The 14,792-nt window shown below is 48.5% G+C and overlaps 1 protein-coding gene across 1 annotated transcript; it reads left to right on the forward strand.

Annotated features, from left to right (window-relative positions):
- Positions 1-1,940: 1,940 nt before the first annotated feature.
- Positions 1,941-8,991, forward strand: LOC127023575 (galactosylgalactosylxylosylprotein 3-beta-glucuronosyltransferase 1-like). Its single transcript, XM_050907743.1, has 5 exons — positions 1,941-2,073; positions 2,399-2,937; positions 4,263-4,559; positions 5,059-5,166; positions 8,891-8,991. The coding sequence occupies exons 1-4, from the start codon at positions 1,962-1,964 to the stop codon at positions 5,143-5,145; spliced, it is 1,035 nt and encodes a 344-aa protein (XP_050763700.1). The 5' UTR covers positions 1,941-1,961; the 3' UTR covers positions 5,146-5,166; positions 8,891-8,991.
- Positions 8,992-14,792: the final 5,801 nt, after the last annotated feature.

Raw genomic sequence — 14,792 nt, forward strand, 5'->3', positions numbered from 1 at the left:
AAATCCCTGGCAGAGCAGGAATTTAGAGCCAACCAATTTGAACCTCCTTTCCGTCCTTTGCATCGGTGTGATGCCGTCGCTCTCTTCCCCCAAACTGCCTTCAGCCAAGGAGAGCAAGAGGGCCTGGTAGGGCTGTGCCGTTCAGCAGCTCTCCAGTTCCCAGGGCGTGTGACTGTAGTTCCCCAACAGAAATCTCTCTGCAGGAGGCTAATGAAAGTTTTATGCTCCCTTTAGCCTCCTAATGAGCATTGCTGTGGTAGTGAGGAAGTCCACCAGGAGAAGTGTTTGGCATCAGAAAGGTAATCCCAGAGGGGACAGATTACAGATGTTACCAGGAGGGAGAGAGGAATAAAATTCAGCTATCAAACATCAGGCAGCCTGCTTGGAGTGATAGCAGAAAGTCCTCAGATGGTAACAAGTAACTTTGCTCTGTACCATTCAGTGTTTCCGTGGGCTGCTGTTCTGCAGCAGCAGAAGTGGATCCCTCTTTCTGGAGCACTGCTTTTGTTGCTGGTGTGTAATAACAGTGTCGGGAGTTTTCGTACCCAGAGAGAGACCAAAGCAGAAGCTACAAGTTGGAGGAAAATGTTCCTGACTGTGCCAGAACCATACAGAAGGCAGCACATGCACTAGGCAAGCCCATTTGATGTTGGACTTCCAGAAGTCATCTCTGGGATCCCATGCTTGTATGACTTCCTGCACACAGGCTGTTAAGGGTCTTTCAAATAGGTGAGCCAGGACTGGGATCTCATCACACTATGACTTTATACAGGGCTGAGTTACGTCCCTGAACAAGTGGTCTGCAACAGACGTCCAAATACTTCAGTCTGTATTTTCCAAACTGATCATTAATGTTGGATACTTTGTTGAAGGCATGGCTACCTTGAGAAGCCAAGGATCTGATTTCCAGACAGACTGACTGCTCATTAATCATATTAACTAGTGGGAGCTCAAGGTGCTCAACAGTTGTGAAAAATCAAGCACAGGACTACTGTAGCTTGGACCATCTGCAAATAAGCCACCCCCTGTTGTTGATTATTCCTGATACCTTTATCCTTTATTTCTCTTTATTTTCTTTTAGTTCTTCTCACCTTATAGAAGGAGTTTTGAAAACAAATGTTAACTGTTGCGATTCCTCCAATCTCATGATCATGTACATTACAGAAATGCTAAGAAAGAACTTAAAGTATTCTGAAGTCTGTGATTTAAACTAAATGCTGCAGTGGCCAAACACTGCAAGCCAGGAGTAGAAAGGGATGTGGAATAATTAAACTTTCAGCAGGCATCACCAGCACTGTGGAATGACTGAGGCAGGGATTTCATGGAAAACTTAGTAGGTGATAGTGTGCATCCCTAATTGCCTCAATGCATCTGCATAAGGAGGATGAATTAAAATTGCAGGAGTGAAAGAGATGCTGGCTATCTTGAGGATGCCTGACATTTTCTATTTTGTCCACTTGCATGTGCAGGAACACAAATCTTGCACACAGTTTTAAAAAACTCTACAAAAGAAGCAAATTAAATGGTCACCATAAAGCTCAGGAATGAATACCAGCCCCGGAGACGGGGCAAGTAACAGACCTCTCTGGCTTCAGAATCAGCAACATGAACAACCCTGAGTCAAGGACAGTGGGTTCATCATGGGGCAGCGGGAGGTTCTTTATAGCAACATAAATAGATAAAAGCTTCTATTCAATAGCACAGGAATTGGCCAGGGCAGCTGGATAATGGTTCAGGCCTGCAACGTTAGTGGGGCTCCTTGTAAACTTAGACAAATGGTTTGCTGGATCAGGGCCCTACATTTATCATGCCTCCCTCCAAGCAAGCAAAACTCAGTCTACTAGTTTGGCCCCTAGACTTACTGTTCTAATGTTTGTGGTGATTGATATTTTGGAGTCCTTACTCTTTTTTTCTGCTCTGAAAGGTAGAGAGATGCCTGGGCATTGGAAGCTCTCTGCAGCATGCTGAGGAGACGTAACCTTCTTACCACGCTCCTGATTGCCTTGCCATGGGCTCTTCTTCTAACCTTGTGGCACCAGTACCCAACCACCCACTACCTCAGCCTGCTGAGAAGTAAGTGCAAGAGTTCTGCTGTCAGTGTGCTGGTGTTTGTGATGATTGCTGGTGCGAACCCTCAGTAGGAGATGCTCTCTCATGGCATGGGTTAAACAAAGACAAACTTGCCTGAAGGCCCCCTCAGGGTTTGCCTACAGCAGGCACACAAACTGTTCTTAAGAACGCGTTAAACATGCACCTTAGGCTGGCTTTGGGGAGAGGATGCTGATGTGCTGAGCACTGACTCCAGACAGATGTGTCCCCAGCACTCCCTGGAGAGGAGGCAGCCCAGCAGCGACTAGTTCTCTAACATCTTTCTTCTTCTTCCTTCCTTTTGTCCCAGAAGAGACAGATGAGAACGTGACCTCTAAAGCTCTCCTCAATGGTACATCTGCACTGAGAGAAGAAGGCCTCCCTTCATGCATTCGGCAGCAGCAAAGCATAGGGGCAACGCCTAAAGTCATCCAGAATTACGTGTACTCCAGGCCTCCCCCATGGTCAGACACCTTGCCAACCATCTTCGTTATCACCCCTACCTACACCCGGCCAGTGCAAAAAGCTGAGCTGACCCGTCTAGCCAACACCTTCCTACACGTGCAGAACCTGCACTGGGTGGTGGTGGAGGACTCGCCCCGGAGGACCAACCTGGTATCTAACCTGCTGGAGAAGGCAGGGCTCAACTTCACCCACCTCAATGTGGAGACGCCCAAGAGTCTGAAGCTGGGGCTGTCCTGGATCCCATCCCACACCCCAAGGGGGACACTACAGAGGAACCTGGGGCTGCACTGGCTGAGGGACAGCTTCAGCAACACCGCACCACCGGAAGGGGTAGTGTATTTTGCCGATGATGATAACACCTACAGCCTGGAGCTCTTTGAAGAGGTAAGAGCCGTAAAATTACATGGGACAGAAAAGCAGGATACAGCTGCAAAGCCTCTTAAGGCCAGGTGCCCTTGCAAAGTCCTCTAAGATAGGGCTACCATGTGGACTTTTAGCATCAACTGGGAGACAAGGGCTCTGGCATGCTGCCTAGACCCCTCCTCACCCGCCCTGCATTCAGTGGGAGCTGGGTATAGGGCAGACGCAAACCTATAGTTGTGCAAACCCAGTAGCTATGCTCTAAAGGGCTGAAAGAGCAAAGAGCACATCTGCCATGGTATAGGCTGCAGATGTGAATAGCCGCTCACACACCGTTGCACTAGCTAGAGCCCCTTTTGCCAGGGACCAGAGGATATATACTCCAGAATTTATACCTCTCCTAAGGGAGAGCTGACCTGATTTAAATAAGCACGAAAGACAAACTTGGCAAAGCATAAATCTGCACTACTGTAGGGGTGTGATGGGTAGGGGATGTTAGAAAAGCTGACTGACTTTCTAATCCACCTTTTCTCCTTGGCTGCCCTTCTGCGCGCTGAGTTCCAGCCACCACAACAGGGCTGTGCCCCTGGGATCACAGAAGCTTACCCAGACTTCTGGAAACCTGGCTTTTGTGAGATGCCAAGTCTATTGTAAACTTGCAAAAATTCAGTAAACTCCCTTGTCACCAATTTAAGCCAAACTGTACTACACTACTTGAAATACAGAGTTATGCATCAGCACACATTTCCAGTTTTCAGATTTTTTTACATCTCTGTTAGGCTCATCCTTTCTTACTGCTTTGCAGGTCCTTTCTGACAATTACAATAAACCCCCACTCTTTTAGGCAGTAGCCATGGATGGAAGAACAAGGGTGGGGGGAATTTGCAATAAATGAGGACAAAGATACATCAGTCAGGGAGGGAGATTACTTGCATGAGGGTGAAGTTGGAGTGACTGGAGTTGATAATACAGAGCTAGAGGCCTGGTAGGAGTTGTGTTTGGCATTTACAAAAATGATAAAATTTTACAAAAAATGATAAAAGTTCAGATGAGATCAGAAAACCAAAGGTTTTCCTTCTTCTGAGGGACTGAACGTGGGCACAGAAAAGCTGTGAGTTTGGTGTTCAGAGAAGAACATGCTAAAACAGCCTTGTGGCTTTGCAAGCTGTAGCTCTCTTCAAGCAGTAGCACAGGTGAACAAGAGGTTGTGCTGCCTAGAGCTATGTGATTGTGTGGGAAGTCAATGGGGGAGGACAGCTGTCAACGAAAGCAGAGGATGGTACACTAATGGGTTGGGACAAACGTCGCGGCGTTGAATTCTCACAGCACTGTTTCTTTCTGGCACACAGATGCGCTACACAAGGAGGGTGTCAGTCTGGCCAGTGGCTTTCGTTGGGGGGCTGCGATATGAATCCCCAAAAGTGAGCCCAGCAGGGAAGGTGGTAGGCTGGAAAACCGTCTTTGACCCTAACCGTCCCTTTGCTATTGACATGGCTGGATTTGCTATCAGCATCAAGCTGATTTTGGAGAAGCCTCAGGCCAGTTTCAAGCTGGAGGGAGTTAAAGGAGGCTACCAGGAAACCAGTCTGCTGAAGGATCTAGTGACTATGGATGGCCTGGAGCCCAAAGCAGCCAACTGCACAAAGGTGAGTAGGACAAGAGACCTTGAAGATACATTCTCCTTGCTGGGTCCTGGCTGCTTTTGCAGCCTCCTGCCATGCTCCTCCACCTTCCACTGTGCCTGCCCTATGCTGGCATATGTCAGTGCTGAACGGTGCTGGGACAGATGGGCAGAGCCTGCCAAATTCTTCGCAGATGCAAAGCTCAGAGAGTGCTGAGGAACAGTTAGTGCTATGCACTCTGTATTAGTAAAGAGCCTCAGATGTACAATTCATGCCCAGATTGCTTCTCCAAAATCCAGGAGGATTGGCAGAGGGTTGAGTCTGGGGTTTCAGTCCAGAATGATCCCTCCTCCTTGTCACTGTTTCATGCGCCTGTGAAGTCTCTCCCAGGTTCAACCGCTTTGAATCACATGCTTCAAACAACTGTGAGCCCTAGTTCGCTGAGGATCCCACCTGATGGATGTGCTGCTCTTGGTGTTTCCATGGCATCCAGAGCCCCTGAACTCTTTGTGATTCCCTCTAGGTGTTGGTCTGGCACACAAGAACTGAGAGGCCCACTCTGGTTAACGAAGGCAAGCGTGGATTTACAGACCCCAGAGTAGAGGTGTAAGCAGAGAGCCAGCTCCAGGGTGTGAGTACCCTTGTCTTCATTGTTTTTGGCAAGGCAAACAATCTGTACCTGTTTCCTTATTTATACTATTATTTCCTCAAAGACTGCATATGTGATTGTCCCAGTAACTCCCTTACCATGCCACCCTTTGCATAAGAAGTAGACCCTCATCTTTACCACTTACGGTCCGGATTTCATACTCATTCAAGCCTCCTTGCAGTCCACATGGAAGCTTTGCCTGTGTACAGAGAGAGAGAAAAGTGGCAGAAGAATCCCGTGGTTTCACTCAGTAATAATGACGAGCCAAATTCCTTGCTCCCCTACTTCTGCCAGCTCCAAACTCTCTTTAGTGTGGGAGTTGTCCTACACTATGTGGAAAGAGATCACACTCCTGCAGAGGAGCTTTTCCCCCAGCAGCCCTGCCACCTCTGCAGTGCTCCATGCATCCACCTTCAGCTTTTATCCTGCATGAACAACTGTGGTGTGGGTGCAGCAGGGAAAGGCTGATGGGACATTTAGACTACCTCAAAACAGGAACCAGCAAGGCGCAACGTACACAGACTCACAGAGTTTGAGGAGCTTGGTACCAACATTACCAGAGCTAGGAATACATCTGCTGCTGAGGAGAAGTAGTGAAGGCACTAGGAGTGCCTTTGTGATCCACAGAGCCAGGTTCAGCAGCAGGAGGGGGGATTATGGCAACCACCACAGCTGAGGGCAGGAATGTATCAGAGATCAGTGATATGTTCTTAGAAGCAGACATTGATGAAGAACAGGCTTCAGAGGAGCTATGACCTCCTCTGCCAGCTGCCATGCCCTCTGATCCCAATGGCTGCCCTTGGCAGATTCCTAGCCCAGAAGTCCCAAAAGAATAAAGGTACCCAATTTGGGAGTACCCAGTTCTTTCTGGAATGACTCATATCTGTGGCAGGATACAGGATGCTGAATGATTTACCCCTACTTTGGAAGATATTCCAGGGCTGCTTTCAGTCCTGACCCCAATACACAGCTCAGCTCTACCAGTGGAAATAAAACTGACAGTTTTTATACAGGCAGTCATGAGTGTTTCAACTTCTGCACTGATCTGCTGTGTGCATTACTAGTAGCTGCATACAGCATTTCCACATCATCTCATCATCTCTGAGTGACAGCCGTACAAAGAGTGCAAAGCAATCCCAGCACCTGCACGCCCAGCAGCAGATGGGAGGCACAGGAGTCAGTTGCCTAAAGATAGACACGCGGTGCCGCCATAGGGACCCTGGGGTAGCCTACCTGGCCCTCCTGTAGGGCACAAACTCGGTACGGTATCTGCCAGCTTTTCATTAATATCTCAGATACCCTAGCAACCCATAAATGATGCTAGACACCTATGCTTAGGCAGCAGTCCCTCTTTTAACCTGTGCTTCTGTGAAATCCACTAGCAGTAATGGGCTCATTTTACATACCCACCCATGCTGAGTCTGCAGTAGGCTAAAGCTATGATTGCCCAAACTCAGCTCATAAGGACTCAGAATCCAGTTAACTGGTCTGGAGGTACCACCTACTTTGTAAAGGATGAGCAGGCTTATAAAAACTCAGACAGATTAGATCTGCCTTGCCTACTTGTCAGAGGAGGGGTTGACTGCTCCACTACAGATGCAGAGTGTGCATGTGACGTTTTCATAAATGTGCCATTTACATATCAGTGCTTTTGCCTCACCCTCTCTCCCCGGCCAAACACTCAGCCATCCTCCATAAGAAATGCCACACACCTGCTATGGATTCTCATGGGAATGGCTTCCCATAAGTCATTTGTTGTGGGAAAGGGAAGCGACCAGTCTGAGAGATCACGACATATTGCCACTCATTCACCAGCAGGGCTTGCACCCTTATCTAGAGCCATCCTCCCTGGTGCTTTCAAGCCAGAGTGTCGACTGGGCCAGCTCTGTAGATTTTGAAGGAGCTTTCCACTTACATTGGCAGTGAATTTGACCACCATCCCTTCTGCACCACCGTCTGCCGTGTGGAGCAGCTGCTGTGACCTGCCAAATGGCCAGGTGGCATCCACTCCAGGAGACACCTGCCAGGTAAATTGCTTGACTGGGCAGTCAAGCAAAATCATTAGATTCCCCCCCTTAAAGTTTTAAATTGAGATCTCTGCTGATGGCTACAGTGTTTTGGAGGTCCTTACTATCAAGGCTGCTGAGCTTCAGAACCTTGAGAGACATGATCTAGATAAGCCAGCACTGAGAAAAAAAAGAGGTAAAATTGCTCCCCTGAGAATGTTCTGTTCTTAGACACAATAGGGAGAATATTTCTGTCTTTCCCTCCTGGCAATTAGTCCTCACTGAGGATCAGATCGAGCTAGTCAAGTCCCAGACCTGCCAAAGGCCTCTTTCCCCTTTAACGCCTGCAGATGTGAGCCAGGCAGGCATTGCTTGGTGCAGGATTTGGCGCTCTGTTAACCTCTAGTTGGACCACTTGCGTGGCTGCTTGGCACATGTGCCTACTTGGTGGATTGCCCCAGACACAGTGTAAAGGGACCTACTGATCATGTGAACTGTGAAGATCAGGCTTCAACAGGTGCTGCATAAACAGCAGTTATTTTGTCCGAGCTGGAGTCCACTCTCTTCCTTGCCCGCATTCCCACCACCCTTAGCTGAGTCTGGGGGAGAAAACTCTACACGCCAAATCAGAGCAGATCTGCAAAGGGGGAGCAATAAGACATAGCAGGGTTTTGCTTTTCATGAGAGACAACAAAAAGAAAAGAAGAGCTCAACATTTTAAAAAAGAAAGTGATTTTCTTTTCTGCACTAGCAATTCTCCTTTTTTTGCTGCACTGAGAACCACTGGGCAGGATCTGAGATGTGCTGGGATTGAGGATCGGGGGTGAGAGCCTCAGCTACTTTCCCAGCCTCTTCATACAAAATGGAGGAGCAGGAGGGACAAAAAGGAGGTCTCTGAGCCCATCTTCAGCTGGACAAAGGCTTTCACTGTGGAGATGTTGTGGAAAATGGCCGTAAGCCTGGTCTCTGAGAAACACTGTGGGGACATGCAGAGTACAAAGGGGAATGTGGAGGGTGGGGAAAATCCTTGGGATTGTCTATATTGCAACAGGGGCCACAGAGCAACCAGAAGCTATCACAGTATACACCGCTGCAGACTGTATTGAAACCCCCTTGAAACACAAGCTTTGGCTTCTGAGAGCAGGAGATGGAAATTAATTTCACTTCATATTTTTCTTCGTTAAAGCCCTGAAAACTATCACTCAAGACTGGTGTTATAAAAACTACCTATTCTTATTGCTAACATCTATTTACAGGCATCTGAGAGAGAAGAGTTTGCTTAGGTTAGCATAGGACTGCTGCTGCCTTGTGATATTTGGAAACAGGGAAAGAAGTTCACCTGCATTTCAGAGCTTCCAGACAGACTGAACAGGGATCCTCAGATATCATCCTTATCAGCGAGGTTAGAATAATGATTTCATGGGGAGAAAAACAAAAGTCCTTCAAAAACTTTTTCTAATTCATAAATAAAATCTCCCAGCTAGGACTCTGTAGTGCGGATAGAACAAGCAGCTCTTCAGCCATATCCCAGCCCAAAGCTGTGCGTAGTGTGGCTGAGGAACCTGTTTACTGATGCCTGCCTAATGTCTACCTGAGCCAGGGGACAGCGTAGTTGGAAATGTGTCTCCTGCCCTGTTGTACTGGATGTGGTATCGACACCTCTATCTCCTTCTTACCTCATCTTGTGTTTGTTTTGACAGAGGCAGTGGGCAGTGATCGTTCCCAAAGTTTGTCAGCAACCACAGCAGCTGTGCACCCTGCCTGTTCTGCCCAGCGCTCTGCTCCACCGCTGGAGGATGATAAACACTCCCAAAAGTCGCCACGCAGATCAGCTCCCACTGCCCGAAAGGTGGTAACAAGCAGGGACAGAGCTGATGTGGTGCCCTGCGATCCTACAGCTCTTCACCTTTGACTTTGTGCACTGGCTCCCGTTCCCCACGTGGGAGAGGAGTGCTTCCCTTCCCCTGCGGGCTCTGTGTTTTTAACCATTCGTTAAAATTTATTAGATGCAATCTCCATTCTTGGCTGTGCCAGCATAGAGGCTGAAATCCAGGGTGGGTGTGGGTGCCTCTGAAGATCTCTTCTGGCATATCGTAAAACCTGAGCTTCAGTACAGCAGCTGCGAGCTGCAGTGGTTCAAGGACAGGAGTTGTCGCAAAAGCACAAACGCGGACCTGTCGGCCTGAGGCTGGTACGCTCTCAAAACAGCTTTAAAACAAAGCTAGCCTGAGAGAGGCTCTCCCTCTGAAGGATGCACTCAGATACCTACATGGATCAGCCTTCAGTGTTGGAGAGGGAGCTGCGCTGAAGCGCCTCATTTGGGGTTTGGGAGTTCAGAAGGGATCTGGTGCCTATGCCTCGGCTGAGAACTTGAACTGCCCTCACTTAAGGTTGTTTTGGAAAATGCCATCCCAGATCCCCAGGCCCTGAGCCCTCTGGATAAAGTTCCTCTCCTGCTCAGGAAGAGCTGGCAGGTATTGTACCTCAAAGGCCATGCCTCCATGTCTCGCTGCAGAGACCAGAAAGCAGAGGCAAAGATGGGTGGACTTGAAAGTGTTGCTCCTGACCTGGAACACTGCTGCAGCACCATCAGGCACTTCAGTAGCCTCAAGTCACGTGTATGGACTTGCTTCCTAGACCTCCAGAGAGGAAGACACCTCTCTAAGGTGGAGGTGGGTGAGAAGTGCTCAGAGAAGAGGAACCCTCAGCCTGCACTCATCTGCTGTGAGAACATCGAGGAATGTGGAGAGACATCATCGGGAAACATATCTTGAGCACATAGATGACAACTGAAATAGCAAATGTGACAAGGTTTTCCAGTTGAACGTTGAAAGGCAAGTGTGGTGCTGTGAAGAGAGAGGAGACAGTGTCATGCAGAAGGGTTTCCCTTTCCCTCAATAAAACAGGAAAACAGCCAGGTGGAAGGCAGCCCACAAAGGAGGAGGTGGCAAATGAGGACCGAAGGAAGGATGCACTGGATAAAAAGCACAAGTGTTGGTACCATGTGTGTGCGTGGGGAGGGGTGTCGCTGTGACTTTTCCAGGAAGATTCCTTGAATGACCCAGAAACCCCTCTGAGCATATCTTGAAAACCATCTTCACTCAGGCCATGAGAAACAAGGCTTTAGGCATTCCAAACACATTGAGGATTTCACAGCTGCGGGAAAGTTCTGAGCAAGTGAATCATCCCCCGCCCAAGAAATTCTGGGCTGGCAGGAAACTTATTTATTTGTTGATTTATTTATACTAGAATTCTTCTCTGCCTATTCCTTGTTTAGTTTTGTTTTTTAGCTTAGATGACCTGACATGTTCACGAAGAAAGAATATTTCCCCCCTCGCCCCAGAACAGTAGAGCTTGGCGTTCACCGATGAACATTATATGTTCTGTGCTCCCTGGGGTTTCTTTACAATGGTGTCTTAAACTGGCAAAATAATCAGAAACACAGCAAGGAGGGGAATACAGTGAAGGGAATTACAGTTCCCTTATGCAAGAGACGTGGGTGGACTAAGTTTCTGGCTCCTGAGCAATCATAGCAAGGTAAAAACGTGTGCAAAGGAGTGCCTCACTCAGCAGATAGTCCTCATGGGATCTCGGGAAGCCTCCATGAAGGGGGCTCTTTGAAGGGTATCTGAGAGAGGGAGTCGATCCACGTTCCCTCAAATGGGGAACGAGCAGCCATGCATCCTGCTATAGGAGGGGGGCTAAAGTACAGGAGGGGGCAAAGGGGATGAGGTGCCTCCTATCAGAGAGGGAGGCAGGAGAAATCAAAGAATAAGCAGCAAATAGAGAAATGGAGACTGCGTTTAGTGAGACTTAGGCCAGGGTCTTTCTGGATGAGCACATCCAGCACTACAAGGCCACCCTGCCAGCTGTCTCAGCATGAAGAAATACTGAAAGGGCCATGAAAATGGTGTCTTCTCTGGGCCCTAGATATGTCCTTACAGAGCAAGGGTCTGGCATACTGGCACTGGATAGCATGAAGGAAGCCCGGCATCCACAGAACACTTTTCATTCTCCATTTGTCAGAGCTTTGTGTCCTGTCTTCTGCAGGAGGTAACAGGCCTTGCACTCCAGTGGGCTTTGCCAACCCATCCTGCCACCAGGCAGGTGGGCTTAATGCTTCCACCCAGCATTAAACCAAGATTAAGTTCCCTTCTTTGTGGTTTCGATGAATGAGCAAAGGCGAGGGAATAAAGGAGTTGATTTATGATCCTCCGTTTTCTCCTCTGAGATGGGCAGGGTTTCTGCCTGTATGAACAGGAGGGGATATGGTGATAAATTCCCTGGCCTTTAATCTCACGCAGGTCCTACACAGGGTTTTGGCACTGACGGTAGGTGTTTGTAGCAAGGATCTATTCCCATTGCAAAGGATACCCCCACACACATGTTTTTAGAGAGTTGTTCTCTCTGTATGCCTATAACAAAGCAAAATTATTATTCCTGTTTTTCGTGCTGGAGACCTGGATTCCAGTGATACGCGCTACGCTGTCAGTTCAGTGCTGGTCAGGGTCTGCTCTCAAGACCAGCCCTATCGCACCCTCTGCATTCTTGCCCCAGCCTGGCCCTGTGGAGGAGAGTTTCTGTGAATCAAGAAATTCTGTAAGTCACTAAATCGTGCAGGACCAAGACCTTGTATGGACAGCATGGATGTACACAGCTAGCAGACATTTGGACCTGTTGAGCACAAATACTCTTTTCCCTGTAGAGCAGCCTAAGGACAGCAAGGACTGCTGCTGGCCAAGGTGTATCAGCTAAGGGTAGGTCAGTAACAGACACCACAAGTTAAGATGGCTGTTTGTTAGCAGAGCTGGGTGGGAGAGCCCAGGAGTGGAGCAGCAGGCAGAGTTACAGGCTTCAGGGAAAGTCACAGAAGCTGCAGATCAAGCCTGAAGTATTTAAAGAAGAGAAGGCATCCCAGCACCTGGTTTTTACTAGCATATTAGTATCTGATATTCATGTTCTCTGAGATTCATCCAATTCACCAACCAATGAATATTACTAACATTTCCTGTTGCAGAAAATACTATTGACGAAGGAAAGAGAATGTCAAGAAAGTACTTTTTAATGGTTATTTATTTATATTGAATGGTACTAGAGCGTTATTAAATATGATGTGAATAGTACGATATTGCACCATTGTCTTGTCTTGCAGCATAAGTGCCTACTCCTTTTCCAGGAAAACACAGCAGACTCTGTAATGGAGAATGTATCAGTTTTAGTTGTTCTCATTTCAAGGGTACTCACTTCAGTCTTCATCTGACCCAAATGCTACAAGAGAAATTCAAGCAAAAATGTTTCAGGTCCCTGAGACTGGTGCCTGCATTATGGAGATAAAGGAAAGAGACAGAAGGAGACAGGAGAATGTAGCCTAAACTCCGTAGTCTCATGGCATCTCTAGCTGTCATTTTGGTGACATGGTGACCATCCCTACTGAGATTGCTCTGCAAAGGTGCTGACGACAACCCAGAAGTAAGTGGTGGTCAAAACACAGGGCAGGCAGGCAGTTCTCCATCACAAGGGAGAGGGAAAAGGTGCCACAAGCTGTCTTTTAGTGAAATGGCAAGCTGCATTGCACGGTCATGCCTAAACAAGACTGCTGCTGGCAGTGAGCAGGCTGCCTGATTTCTGTGGAGGTCTGCTGGGTGACACTGAGGTGGGCTCTGCAGGGTATGCCGTATCCACTCCGGCCCTGTTGGGCCAGGCAGCTCCTGCGCACTGTCCTCCCCTCTGGGAAGAGCCAGGACAAGCTCTCCTGGCAGCAGTATGGTAAGATGTAAGGGATCTCCTGCAGGAATGTGGTGCCACGGTCTCTCCCAATTGGTTCTGGAGGCCACGAAACCTCTCAAGAGACGTTTTTCAGCTTCCTTCCTCCTGGAGGAGGATCAGTTGCTTAGGACAGCATGTGATGGGAAGCAGGCGAGGGCAGTGGCTTGTGGCCCTCTGCAGTACAGTCCACTGCACCTTCTGGGCAAGGGGGAGACACTCAGGAGCAGCACCAACAGGGTAAGGAAGCGCAGACTAAGGTGTTACAAGGTCTAGTCTTCCTAACCAACTGCATGCTGTTTTAGTCCCTGCTTCTGCCAGTCCCTGTAAGCCACAACCCACCAGGAAAAATGCATGAACTCTCACTGGGGCACTAGATGTCAGTGCAATGGGATCAGGTAGGGAAACAACTCCAGTCTCTTGGTTCTCCCTTCTCTCTCCAGACTGGAGGAGAATGCATGGGCCTATTTGACAGGAGCCCACTGTTGGCTAATCCACAAGCCTGGGAGAAGCTCTAGAGGGACAGCTCTGCTTGGCTGTAGTGGCTGAAAGCTTCTACAATGCCTGTACAAGGACTAATGCTACCTTCCTCTTCCCTTGATAGAAACCCTGGGGATTGGGAGGGCAGTGGATAAGACACGTTAACCGGCACTGCATGAGCACCCTGCTTGCTATCACTGTTACACCAGCACATCGTTCCTCCCCTCCTTGGGCCCTGCATTTTCAAGGCCAAGCTTCCCAGCCACTCTGCTGCATTTTCAACAGGGATCTAGTGCAGGCCCCAAGAGACAAGGCATGGAGGAGAAGGGGAAAGAGAAAGAGCAAGCTAGAATGAATCTTAATAAATGGAGCGAGGTACTTCTCTCAGTCTCTCATCATGTTCGGGGCTGATTGGAGGTGAAATTGCACTTGGAGGGAGCGGAAGCCCCCTCCCCTGGGACAATCCAGAGGCTCTCGCACAAACTTAATTTCAAGCTCTGTTGAAGATGGTGTTTGTCTTTTTTTTTTTAATGCATTCAATTTAATTTCTCAGGCAGACGTGTGAAAATGAGAAAGGCAGACCTTTGACTGTGAAGCCAGCCCTGTGTCTGCTTCTTACAGATCCAGTCTCACATTGTTTTCCTCCATCACTGCCCTCAATAAATCTGTGTGCAGGGGTTGCTAAAATGCCCGCCACCTCCCTTCCACGCTTCGGTGGAGACAGTTAAATTATTTTTTTTGCATTTAAGCAATCCAATTCATTTTTAATTCAAAACACACCACAGCTTTCCAGGGCTCTGTTTAAAACAGGAGCACTGTGACCTTGAAAAGGCTCGGACCTGCTGGCACCATGAAGTTCTGATCTATACTCTGCTCTCCAGTTCGTACTTGCTTGCTCTCTTTTGAGAAAAAGGTTCATGGTGGTTTCTGATCCACCCGTTTCGGTGACGATGGCTGAAGGGGAAGGAGAGGAACTGCATTTGGTTTTGGAAGGCTCCTGAGGGAGACGTTGCCGGAGATTCAGCTCTCCCAGCCCGCACAGCAACATGTGCTGTTTGGCCCCCCTGCAGACAGTTGATCTGGCCAGTTGTATGTTAGTTTTCCAGTCTTGAGAGCATATATACACACACAGGTAAAAATACAGATTGGAATACGCTGTTGCCTTTCCAGCTGACCTGCTGCTTCTGCCCAGGAACTGACACAGGGTGACAATTTTCACAACGAAGCCCTGACTGTGAGGAAGTTAGCAGAGCGCCGGCACAGGACAGTTCCAGTGGGTCCGGTTTCTCCCTGCCTCCGAGACAGATGGAGGCAGACAGGCCTTGCCCAAGTTGTTCCTATATCGCGATTTCCTACTGT

The sequence above is a fragment of the Gymnogyps californianus genome, chromosome 1, assembly GCF_018139145.2.
Source record: "Gymnogyps californianus isolate 813 chromosome 1, ASM1813914v2, whole genome shotgun sequence".
In the NCBI taxonomy this organism is placed as follows: domain Eukaryota; kingdom Metazoa; phylum Chordata; class Aves; order Accipitriformes; family Cathartidae; genus Gymnogyps; species Gymnogyps californianus.